We start from the raw sequence: 17,059 nt of genomic DNA, 5'->3' as shown, positions 1-17,059 counted from the left end.
GGTTCCAATGGGAGAGGATTTCCTCATCCGGGGCCCTCTTTGTTCTTAGTGATGCCGTTTTTTTTTTCTGTACACCTTTTTGATCTTTTCTTTTTTTTCTAAACATTTTTGGCGTGTTTATTTTTTTAAATGACATTCATCATATAGGTTATGGTACAATTTTATAGCTTGGGTCTTTATGGATGTGGCGATAATAGTCGTGCACTTTTTTGGTTCATTTAACCCCTTAATAGCCTATGATGTATTAGTACGCTATAGGCTATCACCCCCGGTTCAGCACGGAGTCCGCACTGAATCGAGCACATGTCAGCTGATTCTTACAGCTGACATGTGCCCGCAACAGCCGCGGGTGGAATCGCGATCCACCCATGGTGGCTGTTAACCAGTTAAATGCTGCTGTTAATCTCTGACAGCAGCATTTAACTCGCGCTTCCGGGAAGCGCGTCCTAGGCCCTCTCCTGGCCCCGGATCCCGAAAAATACAGACGCTACAGGTCTTGGAAAATGGCGCCATTTTTTTCCCAGCAAACTTTGGATTTTTTTTCACCACTTAAATAAAAAAAGAACCTATACATGTTTGGTGTCTACGAACTCTTAATGGCCTGGTTTGAAGGTGACCTTGTGAAGAAAAAAGGGAATAAATATTTAAGAGCTAAAATGGAAAGCTCCGCGCTTCCTCAGCCTGGGATCTCTTCCCAAACACGCAACACTGTAGGTGAAGGTGACACTACAAGTAAAATGGTAGCACAGCGGGCAAAAATGCCCACTACTGGTCCGTCTGGAATCTTAAAAACTAAAGAGCAAAGGGATAATTACGAGAAGCATAAGAATACCTTGCTAGGAAAGAATAGAAGTGTACCCAAAACTGCTGTATTCTCCATTCCATCAGGTGCACCATTAAATCAGAATAAGATGCAAGGCAGTGATGGCATTATGTAGACTGCAGCATTATCAAATCAGTTTGTTCCACCCTTGGATTTTGGCTGTAATGATGGTTTGGGGAATTCCATGAGGTTGGACAATGTGTCCGTGCTCCCCATAGGGTCAATAATACCGGAGTCACAGGGCACTATTGCTGCATGTAATGTCAGTGACAAAGGAAAAATCACTGCCTCTGATATGTGCAACTTCAGGTGTGCTGTTAAGCATAACCATGGAATTATTAATAACACAATGGAACACATCACTATGTCATGTACAAGTAGTTCCATTACCTCCTTCCCCAACATTATACCTTTAACAAATCCGGGTGCTGGGTTGGCATCAGGTCACGAATGTTCATTTAGTAATACGAACACTGGATGTTTCCTCATGTCTCACAATTCACCCAACCTCGCAAGACTTTAATAGGTTAATAGGACCAGACATGAGTCAGGAATTATTTGAATCAGGAGATAATAATACTAATTTGGTTGAACCCATTGTGGATACCACATGCACCATGGACTCGCCAGCATTAGAGGTAAAAAATTCTGCCTTGTTTCTAACTGTGCCCATGTTAGATACGGCTTACATAGCAATGAGATCTACACCATTATTTGGCCCATTTAAGCCACCAATAACAATGAAAGATTCAAAAATCACTCAGTTTTTTCAAGTGGCACCAGGGCGCCACCCAAAAAGAAAAAGAGGACACGTGGATGTAGAGGAGGTAGAGGGATCTCAGGTAATAGCCGTGACCTCGGAATCCCTAATCGCCAAGAAAACAAAGGTATAGGTGAGATAGCATCCAGCTCACAAATTTCGGAGACTAGTGATTTAAGATCCTGTGGTATATTTAATCTTTCTAGTCACATGCTTACAGAAGGCGAAACTTCCTTATTGGCTAAAGGATTATCATTTTGTCCAGATGCTGAATTAAATAGTTTTGATCTTTTCTTAGATCTGAACGAATTCTTTCGTAAATTGACTATTAAGCGACATTTTTTAATAGAGGAACGTGGCAAGAAATTACCAGCTCCCAATGCTTCCATAGGTTTTTCCAATTCACCTGATGAGGTAACCATCCCTACTGATCAATATAAGCATATGGCGGTCAGGGGAGGCTCTAATAAGTTTTACCCGATGCACCACAAGGGTGCACATATAGAATCTTTCCAACAATTGGTCCTCAGAGATCTACGCTCGATTGATGGGCGCAGGAAACCAGACAATTTGATGAAAAGTGAAAGGGAAGCAATGCAGACTTTGAAGAACAATAATGACATTATAATAAAAAGTGATGATAAAGGAGGAGGAGTCGTGATTATGGACAGATCCTGGTACTTGTGTGAGGGTCTTAGGATACTTAGTGACGACCAATACTACCATAAATTGAACATTGATCCTTCTATCTCCATCTTTGTTAATTATAATTATTTGATTAAGGAAGGTTATGAAAAGGGCATTCTGAATAAGAATGAAAAAAGGTTCTTAGATATCTCAAGTTACCGGACCCCCATTTTTTACCTAAATTACACAAGGATCCTTGTAATCCGCCTGGGCTTCCCATCATATCCGGGATACATTCCATTACGTCCAATCTATCACACTTCATTGACTTGTTTCTTCAGAAATATGTATGTGAATTGGGGTCCTATCTTAAAGACTCCTCAACTTTAATTGTCACAGTTAGAAGTTTGCCGTCTGTGAAGAACTGTATCCTTATCACAGCAGACGTTGCAGCTCTTTACAGTAATATCTCCCACGAACTAGGTACAGAAGCGGTGCGCCATTACTTAATGGAAGATGATAGTATCCCCCTTTTTCAAAAAGAGTTTATTTTGAAATCAATAGAATTCATATTAAATAATAATGTGTTCTCATTCGAAGATAATTTTTATAAGCAAATAAAGGGCTGTGCAATGGGGACGAGGGTAGCTCCCAGCTACGCAAATATCTTCATGGGACACTTTGAATCTTTGTTCATCACGTCTTCTCCTCTAACCCAAGGCCATATACGATTATATCGTCGTTACATCGATGATCTGTTCTTTATCTGGGAAGGGACAGAAAAATCAGCCCAGGATTTCTTTGAAATTTTGGATAATAACCCATGGGGTCTTTAAGTTTACTGTATCCATGTCAAGTGACTCCATACAGTTTCTTGACTTAGTTTTGAAATTGGATGATTTGGGGAGGGTTCTCACATCCACCCATTTCAAAACCGTGGATGTGAATAGCTACCTCAGATTTGACAGTGGCCATCTTCCAAGGTGGATTAAGAACATTCCGTATGGCCAGTATTGGCGTATACGGAAAAATTGTACGCAGGATGAAGATTTTGAAAAGGAGGCTGATGTCCTTGAAAAAAGATTCTTGAGGAAGGGGTATCCTAAGAAATTGATTAGGAATGCCAAAAGAATTAAGCCACTCAGTCAGGAACTATGTCTGGCTCGATTTTCTAGCCCTAACTGTGAGCATACGAATACAGGATACAAAGATTGGAGTTTAGTGACTACTTTCAATAAATCTAGAGTGTACATACAGGAACTATTAAGTCATTATTGGTGCGTCCTGTTGGGGGATCCGCTTTTGTCCAAACATTTGCCATGTAAACCCAGGATTGTTTATAGGAAGAATCGGAATTTACGGTCCTTCATATCGCCCAGTAACACGACATTGAAATCTGCAGCTTCAGTACGGAGATATGGGAGGCAAAGGCAAGAAGGAGTAGGTTGTTTTGCTTGCAGATCTCCTGGCTGTTTATGCTGTAGTACCATTAATCATGGGGCAGTATCCTTCTGCTCGCAAACCACTGGTGAACAATTCCCCATCACCTGTAAAGTAGACTGTCATTCTGACTATGTGGTCTACTTGTTGCAGTGTGGATGTGGTTTGCAATATGTGGGCCGGACCATACAAAGAATGCAGGCCCGCCTTAATAAACATCGCTCTAATATTAAGAATGGGTATGTGCAGCATAGTGTTTCTAAGCACTTTCTGACTGCCCACCAGAGAGATCCCATTAGCTTGAAACTCATGATTTTAGAACAAGTACCTGATAATGTAACAAATCGGCTTAATTATCTTATGAAGAGAGAGAATTTTTGGATTTTTAAATTGGGTAAATTATATCCGGAAGGTTTGAAGTTAGCGATTGATAAGGTGTGCAGATGAATTATTAATATATATATATTTTTGGGGGTTAAAAACTGGTTGAGGGATATACTCAGAATATGCCTCACCAATTTTTATGTAATATGCTTATTTACCCTCATTTATATATGCATTTTTGTATGTATGTATTTTTAAAGCATTGCCGTTAATGTCTGCATCTTGCATCTTCATAGTAAGTTTATAATGTGTAGTTATTGACCCGTAATGCTTTTTTAAGTCCCCTTTGTTATTAAATTGTAATTGTCTTTTTTAATGGTGATCAAGGGGTTAAGTACCAAATTCTCCCTTGGCACCTCCCATTGAGTTCCTTTGTTTTATGTATAAAAGTGCCTGTTTCTGCCATTTTCCCATAACTCCACCTGATGAAGGCAGCAGACCGCTGCAGAAACGCGTTGTGGGCATTAATACTTCAATAAAGAGGTTTGTTTTATCCTTTTCCAGCGCCTTATCCAGTTTCTAGCGCCCCACTGACCACTTCAATTTGCACACTGGAGAATAATAATGGCAGGTCAGTTTTAGCATTTAGTGAAAGTGGTAAAAAAACAAACAAAAAACAACCATGGCGTTTAAAAGTACAATTTGTCCTGCAAAAAATAAGTCCTCACATGGCCATATTGACGGAAAAATAAAAAGGTTATGGCCCTGGGAAGAAGGGGAGCAAAAAATTAAAACGCAAAAATAGAAAAACCCAATGTTGTTAAGGGGTTAAAGGGAATCTGTCATCCCCTGGCACTTATCTGTTCTCTATTATGGGAATACAGGTGATAGAAATGTAAATCTATTCCTACCTGTATGCCTCATATTAGAGGTCTGGTTGCTGTGAAATGAGTTTTTATTCAGTCAAGTTTCTTATGCTGTGGAGCCGGGGACTGGAAGAAATCCCTTCCTCTTGTGTGAATTATTATAATGTTTCCCCCCTCCCCTGCATGTGACAGTGCAGTTGCAGAAGCCAAATCCAGGCACTGTGACATGCAGGGGAGGGGGAAACATGGTGATTCATACAGGAGGCAGTGATTTCTTCCAGTCCCCAGGATGGAACACAAACTTGTAGTAATAAAAAGACATTTCACAGCAACAAGACCTCTAATGAGGCATACAGGTAGGTATAGATTTCCATTTCTATCACCTGTATGTCCATATTAGTGGTCAGATAAGTCACAGGGGGTGACAGATTCCCTTTAAGTGTATATATAAAACAGCATTTTTAGTGGCAAAATATTTTTTTTTTTTTTACAATTTTGCTTCACCCAATCGGCCACCTACAGTATTATTGTCTTACAGTTAGCACCATATAGTAATTCTGGCAAACATCTGGTAGTAATGTGCCCCATCCTGGTCCCCATCTTGTAGTAATGTCTCCATCCTGGTCCTCTTCTTATAGCAATGTCCCCTATTGTACCTTTCTTCACATACACCTAAAAGAAAAAATAGATTCTTCTCCCCTGCCCACTGTTCCCTCAATGTCCTTTCTGCACATGCGGCCCATAGGCACCATACAGCTCTTGACGATCGTGGCCCATTCCAGGGGCCGCCGACCCTAGCGTTTTTTTCAGTTGAATGTGCGCCCTTGAACTACTTGCCTGTTGCTGTCTGTAAGTAGCCATTTTACATTGTACAGAGGTCTGTGGCATTTTTCAGTGAGAATACTGCGATCACAAAATCTTCATTCAGATGTGGACAATTTTTGGTTTGGATTCATTAAAATCTACAAAAAAATTGCAGTATAATGCTATTGAACCTTAATAAATCCCATTCACCCTATGGAGAGGGCAGAAGTCTGAGCAGATTTAAGACAATGCTGCTGATTTTCTTAAACTTCGTATGCCCTATATGTTGCAGCTTTACAAATTTCAGTCTGCGTTGCAAAGGGTTAAACTTAAAGTAAAATTCACACACTTGTGGAAATATCTAATAAGTCTGAAAACTGCAGGTTTAATTTTATATGTAAAGTGATATTAGTAATGTTTGCTCTTATGTCATAGGCAGCAAAGGTTGGCTCAGTGGCAAGCAACGCAAATAAAGAATAAATTTGGGGAGGTGTTGGAGATCTCTGGACAGGACTATGTACAAGAAGTGACGAAGGCTAGTAAGGATCTCTGGGTGATTTTGCATCTTTACAAACAAGGGTAAGTATCACCTGATTTATTTTAGTTCCAAGTCATATGATCACTATGACTGCCAATCATGGTGCTCAAAGGAAGAATTCCTTATAACAACTTTTCCCCGGCCTATGACGTTACCATCGCCACTTCTGTCACTGAGATCCGACAATCAACTGAAAAGCTGTTATTAATCCTTTCCTGCTTTCCTCATCTAACAAACTCCTATATTTTTGTGCTTTTCTGATTTCTCTGCTTACGTCTGTGTGTGTTTCCATGAAGTGGCTGATGTTGTCCTTTTCACTTTCCAACCCTTACTATAACCATGAACAAAAATAATAATTTCCTTGTCTACAAAATTCCTGGGGAGTGCACTTCTCTACAACAAAAATGGGGACCTTGTTCTTCTTGGGACTCACTCATTTTTGTAGTAAACACTATTCTTAAAAAAAGGTTAAATGTTTTTTTGTTTTTTTTTTCTAGATAGAAAAATATAAGAATTTAGAAAGCCCTTTAGTTTGGATAAGCTAAATTATAAGGGCTCCAAGTCTACATATTGTACACGATCGGAGATTATCAATGCTCTTTTTCTACAGTATCCTTGAACTAAACCTTGATGGCATAAAATGTGCCAAATTTATCAAAAGGGCCACCTCTTAACAAATTTGGCACGTTTTTGGGATGTCAAAAACTGACACATACACTGATCTCTAAATCTGTTATGGGCCTAAGTTGTTGTAAGACTGCAGTTGGCCCGTGGCCTCAGCTAAGCCTCACTCCCTGTTTTTTTAAGGTGGAACAAGCTTTGCAAAATTCAAAAAAGTAGTAACATTTTTGAGCATGTGTAAAAATTTATGGCAGAATTTTGGCGTACAGCCAATAATAAACTCCCCTAGATTTGTTGTGATTCAGTCTCATGTGAAATCCCAGATACCACCTGCACTAGTAATAAATGGGAGCAGGGTATTCAGTCAGTTATATGATTGGAGGAGCTTTTGTGCCAATCTTACATGTCTTGCAGTTGCAATTCATTGAATCGCATATACACCTCCATGCCATAGGAATACATTACACATTAGATCATTGTGCCTTCTGTGGCATGTGTAATTATCATTTGCATTTAATTACAGTGGAGTCCTTGTCTGAGAATACAGTATTCCAGCATGTGAAACTTTGCACTCATTCTAGAGGCATGTTCTGTTGTGTAGAAGTCGTAAAATGCAGCTGTTCCCAACCTGCCGTTTATAATAGACCTACGTCTTCTGTGTCCTCGCATTGTTCTATAATGAACATTCTGCACACTTCTGTTTTTTAGAATTCCTCTTTGCACATTAATAAACCAACATTTAGCTGCTCTTGCAAGAAAGTTTAAAGATGTGAAATTTGTGAAATCCATTTCAACCACCTGTATACCAAACTATCCTGACAAGAACCTTCCTACCATCTTTATTTATCGTAATGGAGAAATGCGTGCTCAGTTTATAGGACCACTGCTGTTTGGCGGAATGAATCTAACTCGGGATGGTAAGTAAAGTATCAATGACAGTGTCAGCTACTTTTTCTAGGAAAGGTGTTAAAATATAATCAAATAATATAACTCCCTTATTGATTCACCGCTGGTTCTGTAGTTATGTCACGGCCTTCATTCCCTTCACTTCTGCATACACGGTCACTGGATTCAGGGGTCACGTGAATGATTGGCTGCAGTAGTCATGTGAATGAAGGATGTGAGATTGAATAAGTAGGCAATGGATGTTTTATTTTAAAATTGTAAAAATAAGCATCTTTGCGATTCACTTATTAAATTTCTGAAGAGTGTAAGGGTTTTTAATTCGATGGTGTACTGCTCGATGCTTGGGTTACTGGCAACCTCTGCAGTATCAGCGTTGACCTGTCTTTTAGGCAAGGAGCACTGCACTCCTCTGATGCCTCTCCTTGATGGCATTTGAGAGCGCACAGTTCTCATCAGTGGCACAACCAAGATACTGGTATAAAACAGTCAATCCATAAGGACCAGAACACCCGGATGAAAGCTGGGAGTCGAGAAGTACAGTTCTGAAATTCTGAGAACATCTTTAAAGGGAACCTGTCATGTGAAGAAAAAAAAAGCTATTAACATGTAGATATGGCTTAATATGCAGGTTAATGGTGTTCTAAAGAAGTTTGGCCCCGGTACTGAAAGCCCGAATATTGAGAGGAAATGAACTTTATTTCTCCCAGTAGCCTCTGCCTTTCAGTCATAGAGGCGTGCCTTTAGTTCCTGCTTAGTATACATTGAGCGGTGGCTGTAACTACGCCTCGGCACTGACAGCCGGCTCTACAGTGCATCAGTACACTGCCGGCTGTCTGTCAGGTTGGGGGCATTGTTACTGTGTTGTGAGATGTAATTGAAGCCGCACCTTTATGACTGAAAGCCTGAGGCTGTAAGGAGGAATAAAGTTCAGTAAGGTAGCCACACTGCTTCAGAACTCCATTAACCTGCAGATTAACCCCATATTACAGGTTAATATAATTTTTTTTTCAGATGACAGGTTACCTTTAAGCTTGAAAGTAACTATATTTGAATAGGAAATGAGGTACATTTGCATCCAAATGAGATGGTGAGGTTGTTTTTGATGTTTGTGCCATTGTTTTGGCCAGTGAAAAGATGGCTTATGAATATTTTATAAATGCACATAGGTGTTGTCACAATGTCGCCTAGATTTAGTTTTTACAGAGTTCCTGACTGATCTGTTTGACAGTCATATCTTGATTCTCTTGTATATTCTATTTATTGTATCCCTCGTATCAGTGATGGGATAACACAGCACACTGTACTATCCTGATGGGAAAAGTGTGAGCCTGCGTGATCCATACTCCTATGAACAAGTTCAGTATTGTGTTTTCTATTATTTTCTCTCACAATGTTGTTTCTTTTGATACAGAATTAGAGTGGAAATTATCTGAATCTGGAGCTATTAAGACAGACCTTGAGGAAAACCCACGCCAGCAAATTCAGGACCAGTTCATGTCTTCCATTAGGAGTTCTTTTGTCACAACCAAAGACTTAGATTCAGATTAATCAGACTAATTTATATGCTTTTTATTTTTCTTTTGTACAGTCATTTTAAAATATCTTACTGCTCTGATTTATTATCAGCAGAGGGATTATATGTGAATTAATGATTCAAGCACGTTAAAAAAAAAAAAAATAATAATTAAGGTGACATTCATGAAGCAAGAAGTTATGTACTTTACACTAACACCACAAAATGTAAACTTTCTCATTTCTTTCCTGAAGTTATTGGAGACATTTGACACCTTTACATGGAAAAGTATTTTTTACACATTAGCGGTTACCTTTAGTTATTAAAATTGTTTCAGTCAGCAATCTTCATTTCTTCATTCATTTTCAGACCCTGATGTGCAGTTTGTAACCTCATCCATGTTTCAGATATTTCTCTTGTGGGGAGTGCCTTTTCCAGTAATATATGCTGGATGTTATGTCTGTGTGTATTCAGGGTACTGCTGTCTACAGCACAGCTCCAATACTGTACTTATCTCTTATTTTCCTTTCTTCATCTATAGCCTGTTTTCATCTGTCCCCCATGAGACTACATACTTTGTACACAGATTTTCAGTAAAGAGGGAATAATCTTCTCTAACTATGAGGGAAGGGAGGGGGGAGCATAGTGCCACATTTTTGCACATCGCTCAGCTATATAAAGGACTTAGAGACACTCTGCAATGGCCCTTAATAATGTTGGAAATTTATTGAAAGCTTTAAGCTACGGATATAGAAAATTCACGAATGGAGGAACTCGCAATATACGTGTCATAATTTAACTTTTTTTTTCCGCATCAGTAGCCATTTTTGAAAAGTGAAGGTGGTTTAGTCGGAGGGGGAAGGCGTTTTATCTGGAGAGGGAGCGAGCCCTCCTACTGACTGGCAGACATTCTTTAATTTATGACTTTTTATATTGGAAAGTGGTGACTTTTTCTTACAAATTTAGAATTTTTTTTCACCACTTTAATAAAAAAGAACCTACACATGTTTGATATCTGCATACTCGTACAACCTGGAGAATCATATTGGCTGGTTAGTTTTAGCATTTAGTGAACACTGTAAAGAACCCCCCCCCCCCCCCAAAAAAAAAAAACAATTGTGGAATTGCACTTTTTTTGCAATTTCACTGCACGTGGAATTTTTTTCCCATTTTACAGTACATTATATGGTAATATCAATGGTGTCATTCAAAAGTACAACTAGTCTTGGAAAAAAACAAGCCCTGATTTGCCTTTGTTGGAAAAATAAAGCATTTATGGTTCTGGGAAGAAGGGGAGCTAAAAACAAAAACAACCGATGATATTAATTTTCGTTATAGGTCGCTAAAGGCTGTTTGAAGCCAGCTAAGGAGCAGAGAGAGCCTGTTTCATACCAGTCAGATTCTGGCTGTGTTGCATAGCTGACATCTGCCTGTAACTTCACAACCAGAGCTAGCTCTGATCGCTGTGAGTGGTTTTACAGTATGCAGAAGAAATAAAAAGTCTACACACCACACCCCTGTTAAAATTACAGTTTTTTGCCATGTAGAAATAATCATAGATACCACTATTTACTGTGATTCTGATTAACTCCATATAAAGTTTAGCTGTTCTAGTAGGATTTTCTTAGTTGCATTTTCCAGCAAAAGCCACGGTCCATGAACAGCTTACAACACAGCAAAGGGATGTCATTGTTGAAAGTCATCAGTCAGAGTACAAAAAATTCCAAGGCATTACATACACCATAGAACTCTTTGAAAACAACCATCAAGAAGTGGCTTAAATTTGGCACAACAGTGACGTTACTTATAATTGGATATTGATCAAAAATTGATTAAAATGCAAGAAGAAAATTGGCCCAGAAGGTTGCTAAGGTGCTTACAGCAATATTAAAGGATCTGCAGGAATTTCTGGCAAGTACTAGTTGTATACTGCATTTGACAACAATCTCCCGTATTCTTCGTATGTTAGGTCTGTGGGGTAAAGGTGGAAAAGATGGAAACTTTTTCTTAGAAAGAAAAACATGCAAGCCCGGCTGTGTTGTGCCAAAACCTACAAGAATTCTGGCAAAAGCATGTGCAAAAACTTGTGGTCTGTTGAGACCAGGGTTGAACTTTTTGACCATAATTCCAAAATGTATTTTGGGCAGAAAGCATACACTGCACCTCACCAAAAGAACATTATACCCACAGTGAAGCATAGTGGAAGGCAGCATTATATCATGGGGCTTTTTTTCGGCAGCTCAAACGGCCTTTAGGGAATTATAAACCGTTCCAATTTCAAGTCAATCTTGGAACAAAGCATTCAGGCTTCTACTAAAATGCTAAATATGATGATGACTTTCATGCCCATAAAATGAAAGTAATGTTAATATACGTCTATTACAAAATCTTCAGTTTTACTCAAATTAGTTGATGGAAAAATAGACTCTACATCAAAAAGTACTAAATTTAGTATTTTGTATCCATGATTTTTAAGTACAGAACCAAGTCTTCTATGCATGGAATGAACAAGTTGGCGACCTATTGCAAAATCTATCTTTTTCCACTCTTCAAAAATGACCTCTTTTAGAGCCTGGATGCTGGATGGAGAGTGATACTCAACTTGCCTCCTCAAAATGTCCCATAGGTTTTCAGTTGGGTTCAGATCAGGACACATACTTGGCCACTGAATCACTTTCACCCTGTTCTTCAGGAATGCAACAGATGTGTGTTTTGAATCATTGCATGTTGGAAAAGTGCACATCTACCAAGGACACTGAGTGATGCTAGTATTTTCTAATTTCATTTGTCTAAATGCATGGTGCCTACATTGAAATATGATTATTATAGAGGCCAAACATATTCTAACGTGACTCCATCTTCCTTGAAGTTGTTAAGAATCTATCTAGCTTTATTTTGATTTTTGGAGGCAGAATGAAAAAAATGAACAGCAGTTCAAGAAATGTTTATTTGTTTTTTTCAAAAGACTTTCTGAAGTTTCTCCTGATGAAGAAGTTATGGATACTTCAGAACGCGTTGAGAATAAAATCGCAGTCGTTTCACTTCACTCTGGATATCTTTTATTTCATACTGATCAGCAGCACACCCACATCTCCTACAATTCATTTCTATGTTGCAGCAGCTGGATTTATATCTTGAGCCTTTAAAGTTTTGTGCTTTCTCACAACAATACCAAGTGAGCACTGTCCCATCATCATATAATGTTGTCTGGATAACGCCCCATTGTGCTTTTTTTGTCCCCCATGTTTTCTTTGTTCCAGCAATGTTGGCGCTATATTTGCTAGCCTTTTCATGTCATTCTTATGTCACGTGAACGTTGCAACTTCCTAGGGGCTATGATAAGCTGCAGAGCTCACGTGACATAACCATGAGATATACCAATCAATGGCTGCTGATGACAAACTATCTGCAGCCTCTAATGGGCTGAGTGCTGCATCCCATCAGCAACAGCACAGACCTCACTGGAATAGCGCTGGTCCGAGAGTTGAGTATATGGTGTTGAACAAATCTTTAAAAAAAATATTTCCAATAATCCTTTTTAATTTTGTGCATTTTTTTCAAAAAAATGTAATTATTAAAAATGAAAACCTAATTCATAAATTCTACAAAATGGTACATTATGAAGTTACATAGTACAGTCATGGCCAAAAGTTTTGAGAATGACACCAAAATTATATTTTCACATGATCTGCTGGCCTCTGGTTTTTATTAGTGTTTGTCTGATGTTTATATCACATACAGAAATATAATTGCAATCATATTATGAGTACCAATAGGTTATATTGACAGTTAGAATGAGTTAATGCAGCAAGTCAATATTTGCAGTGTTGCCCCTTCTTCTTCAAGACCTCTGTAATTCTCCCTGGCATGCTCTCAATCAACTTTTGAACCAAATCCTGACTGATAGCAGTCCATTCTTGCATAATCAATGCTTGCATTTTGCCAGAATTTGTTGGTTTTTGTTTGTCCACCCGTCTCTTGATGATTGACAACAAGTTCTCAATGGGATTAAGATCTGGGGAGTTTCCAGGCCATGGACCCAAAATCTCTATGTTTTGTTCCATGAGCCATTTAGTTATCACCTTTGCTTTATAGCAAGGTGCTCCATCATGCTGGAAAAGGCATTGTTGGGCGCCAAACTGCTCTTGGACGGTTGGGAGAAGTTGCTCTTGGAGGACATTCTGGTACCATTCTTTATTCATGGCTGTGTTTTTAGGCAAGACTGTGAGTGAGCCGATTCCCTTGGCTGAGAAGCAACCCCACACATGAATGGTTTCAGCATGCTTTACAGTTGGCATGAGACAAGACTGGTGGTAGCGCTCACCTCTTCTTCTCCGAATAAGCTGTTTTCCAGATGTCCCAAACAATTGAAAAGGGGATTCATCAGAGAAAATGACTTTGCCCCAGTCCTCAGCAGTCTACTCCCTGTACCTTTTGCAGAATATCAGTCGGTCCCTGATGTTTTTTCTGGAGAGAAGTGGCTTCTTTGCTGCCCTCCTTGAAACCAGCCCTTGCTCAAAGAGTCTCCGCCTTACAGTGCGTGCAGAAGCACTCACACCAGCCTGCTGCCATTCCTGAACAAGCTCGGCACTGCTGGTAGTCCGATCCCGCAGCTGAAACAGTTTTAAGATACGGTCCTGGCGCTTGCTGGTCTTTCTTGGGCGCCCTGGAGCCTTTTTGACAACAATGGAAGCTCTCTCCTTGAAGTTCTTGATGATGCGATAGATTGTTGACTGAGGTGCAATCTTTGTAGCTGCTATACTCTTCCCTGTTAGGCCATTTTTGTGCAGTGCAATGATGGCTGCACGTGTTTCTTTAGAGATAACCATGGTTAACTGAAGAGAAACAATGATACCAAGAACCAGCCTCCTTTTAAAGTGTCCAGTGATGTCATTCTTACTTAATCATGACTGATTGATCGCCAGCCCTGTCCTCATCAACACCCACAACTGTGTTAATGGATCAATCACTAAAACGATGTTAGCTGCTCCTTTTAAGGCAGGACTGCAATGATGTTGAAATGTGTTTTGGGGGTTAAAGTTCATTTTCTGGGCAAATATTGACATTGCAAGTACAGTAATTGCTGTTAAGCTGATCACTTTTTGACATTCAGGAGTATATGCAAATTGCCATTACAAAAAATGAAGCAGTAAACTTTGGAAAAATTACTATTTGTCTCATTCTCAATACTTTTGGCCATGACTGTACAGCTGAAAAAAGACACATGACTATCAAGTCCAACAGAGGGATATGGCCAGGTAAAGGATTGGGGTTTCGGTACATCAATAATACTTGAACCAGTCGGCCCTGAATGAGCAAATTTTTTTTTCCCTTCTGAGCGTCAATTGACTGGACCAACATGTAGAACAAGAACTTTACACATGTTCATAAGCTTCTAAGGCTTTTTTAAACCGTTGATGGTTCCCACTATGACCAACTCCTGAAGTAGACTATTCCACAGATTAAAGATAACCTGACATCACAATTGTGAAGACACCGGGTCTTCCACGGTCAGAAAACTACTCGAGACAACACAGGGTGATGATAAACAGTGTGGCAATAATTTATTGAACCACCAGCAATCACTTATAGAACAGTCCCAGCAAATACACGAGATGGTGCAAGCTACAAAGTCCCATCCTTCTGCTTGCCTGCTGGGATTAGAGTCGTGAGATCGGTGGCCAGTTGACCTGACTGTCCCAACCTGGATTCTTCAAATCGTCTCTGAGAGTTCAGCAATGGTCAATGGAGCAGTTCTGTATCTTTCCAGCCAGGGCTGTGGTCCCTTAGGCTGTCATCCTGTAGTGTCTTTTTGAACAGGTGCAGAGATCCCTTTTTATAGATCACATTTGTCCTTTCAAGCCATCATTCACAGGTCAAAGGTTAGGGATCATGATATTAATTTACAATGCTTGAATATCCACAGCTCATCCCTCCAATGTTGGCTGGCAAACACGCTATAATGGTATTTAACATATCTTAGCAAACATCCATTGTTCAGAGTCCCTGTATTGCAAAACTGGCAGACGATACGTTGTGAGAGCTGATATAAGATGTGAATAGCAACCAAAGAAGAACACAGGTTCATAAGTCAACATAAAAATAAAGGTATATTGCTCCTGGCCTACAGAAAGTATGTCTGGCATAATTAAGAAGAATTTTATGTAAATACATGACTGTAATACTGATTTATATTGATACCTTTGGTGAAGAAATCTGTTTTCTTGTTCTTCTGTAATCACTTGAAGTTTTCTACAAATGTTTTGGTGCACACGGGCGGGACTGTAAGATTGGTCTGAGAGTTGATGTTCCCTCCTCCTGCCTCTTGTCTGTGAGTGACAGGTCACTGCTGAGATGTCAAACAGAGGTGGCAGGTGATTTACTGACCGGAGGTGGTAGAGGAGCTGGGGAAACACAGACAGGGAGGAGAACACCCAGTGCACAGTCCAGCCCCTGTGCACCGAAATCTAATTCTGAGAAAACTTCAATACTGTAGTACATTGCTTGGTATCATCTTCAAAAACACTATATATCCTGTCTTCTATATCAGTGATAAATGAAATAATAGTGGATCCAGCACTGAACCTTGGGGTACACCACTTATAACCAGAGACCATTCAGAATAGCAGTCATCCACGATCTTTGAGACAGTTTATTATCCAAAACTTAATTTCTAAAACTGTACAGCCTAATTTACTCATTAGGCGTCTGTGTGGGACAGTGTCAAATGCCTGTGGAAATTCCAAAATCACTATATATATACAGCTACCTCTTTGTCCAGGTTTTTGGTTACCTCTTTATAAAAGCTTACCCGTTTTGTTTGACAACTTTCTTAGTAAAACTGTGCTGGCTATTACTGTTAGTTTCTACAAATACTTCTGTTAATAGTCTCTTACAAGCTCCTCAAACATTTTAACCACAATGGACGTCGAGCTTACTGGTCTATAAAAACCCAAGTAAGAATAAGAGCCCTTTCCGAAATTGGGCACCACATTAGCTTTTCAGCAGTCGCTCGGCACAGTATGAGTCACTAGAGAGTCTCTAAAAATTATATACAGGGACACAGCAAAAACTGAGCTGAGTTCCTTTAAGGGAATCTATCACCAGTTTTTGGCCTCTGAATCGGCATGATGTAGAGATAGAGACCCTGAATCCAGCGATGTATCACGTATAGGGTTGTTTGCTGTAGATGTTATAGAAACACTTTTATCAGCAGGAGATCATTACTAGAGAACAAGTAAACCTACCGCCATGTAGTCCTCCATATTCATGAGTTCTATACAACCCTACCACCACCACTGATTGGCAGATTTCTGTGTATACTGTTGTTTAGGCAGAAAGCTGCCAATTAGTGGGAAGGGCGGAATTATACAGAGCTTGGCATTCTGAGAACTGCTAGATCAGCAGCAGATAAAATAGTGGTTTTATAAAAAATACATATGACCTCAGGGCCTTGTTCACATTTATTTTATTTAACTTAGTTTGGATCATATTTACATTTACCCAACTGAGTATTTCAGATGACATGTTAGGGGCACTGGGATCAACTACATCCACCGCTCTCTTCTTTGGTGAAAAACCCATTTAGTAATTTTATCTTCTCTTAATCCCCATGAGGAACTCCCCATTACTATTAATATGTGGCCCTACCTGCGCAGAGCTTGTTTTTTTAGTATTTGTAAACTTAACCACTTAGTGACAGAGCCAATTTTAACATTAGTGACTAAGCCTCATTTTTCAAATCTGACCGGTGTCACTTTACGTGGTAATAACTCTGAAATGCCTTTATTTATCCCAGTGATTTTTCATGACACATTGTACTTTATGCTAGCGGTAA

The 17,059-nt window shown here is 39.4% G+C and overlaps 1 protein-coding gene across 2 annotated transcripts in view; it reads left to right on the top strand.

The window, feature by feature from the left end:
* Positions 1 to 10,318, top strand: part of PDCL3 (phosducin like 3) — a 32,938-nt gene extending 22,620 nt beyond the window's left edge. For both annotated transcript variants that reach the window (XM_073664794.1, XM_073664795.1), the window contains exons 4-6: positions 6,080 to 6,223; positions 7,512 to 7,720; positions 9,121 to 10,318. In XM_073664794.1, the coding sequence (XP_073520895.1) occupies positions 6,080 to 6,223; positions 7,512 to 7,720; positions 9,121 to 9,257 (490 nt within the window). In that variant the 3' untranslated portion in view covers positions 9,258 to 10,318. The remainder of the gene's footprint in view (positions 1 to 6,079; positions 6,224 to 7,511; positions 7,721 to 9,120) is intronic.
* The last annotated feature ends 6,741 nt before the right edge of the window (positions 10,319 to 17,059 follow it).

This window comes from Phyllobates terribilis, unplaced genomic scaffold (assembly GCF_046119375.1).
Source record: "Phyllobates terribilis strain yellow unplaced genomic scaffold, ASM4611937v1 Scaffold_2__4_contigs__length_985480577, whole genome shotgun sequence".
Taxonomy (NCBI): Eukaryota; Metazoa; Chordata; class Amphibia; order Anura; family Dendrobatidae; genus Phyllobates; species Phyllobates terribilis.
The sequence above is the reverse complement of the archived record's forward strand: the minus strand, read 5'-3'. Positions and strand labels throughout refer to the sequence as shown.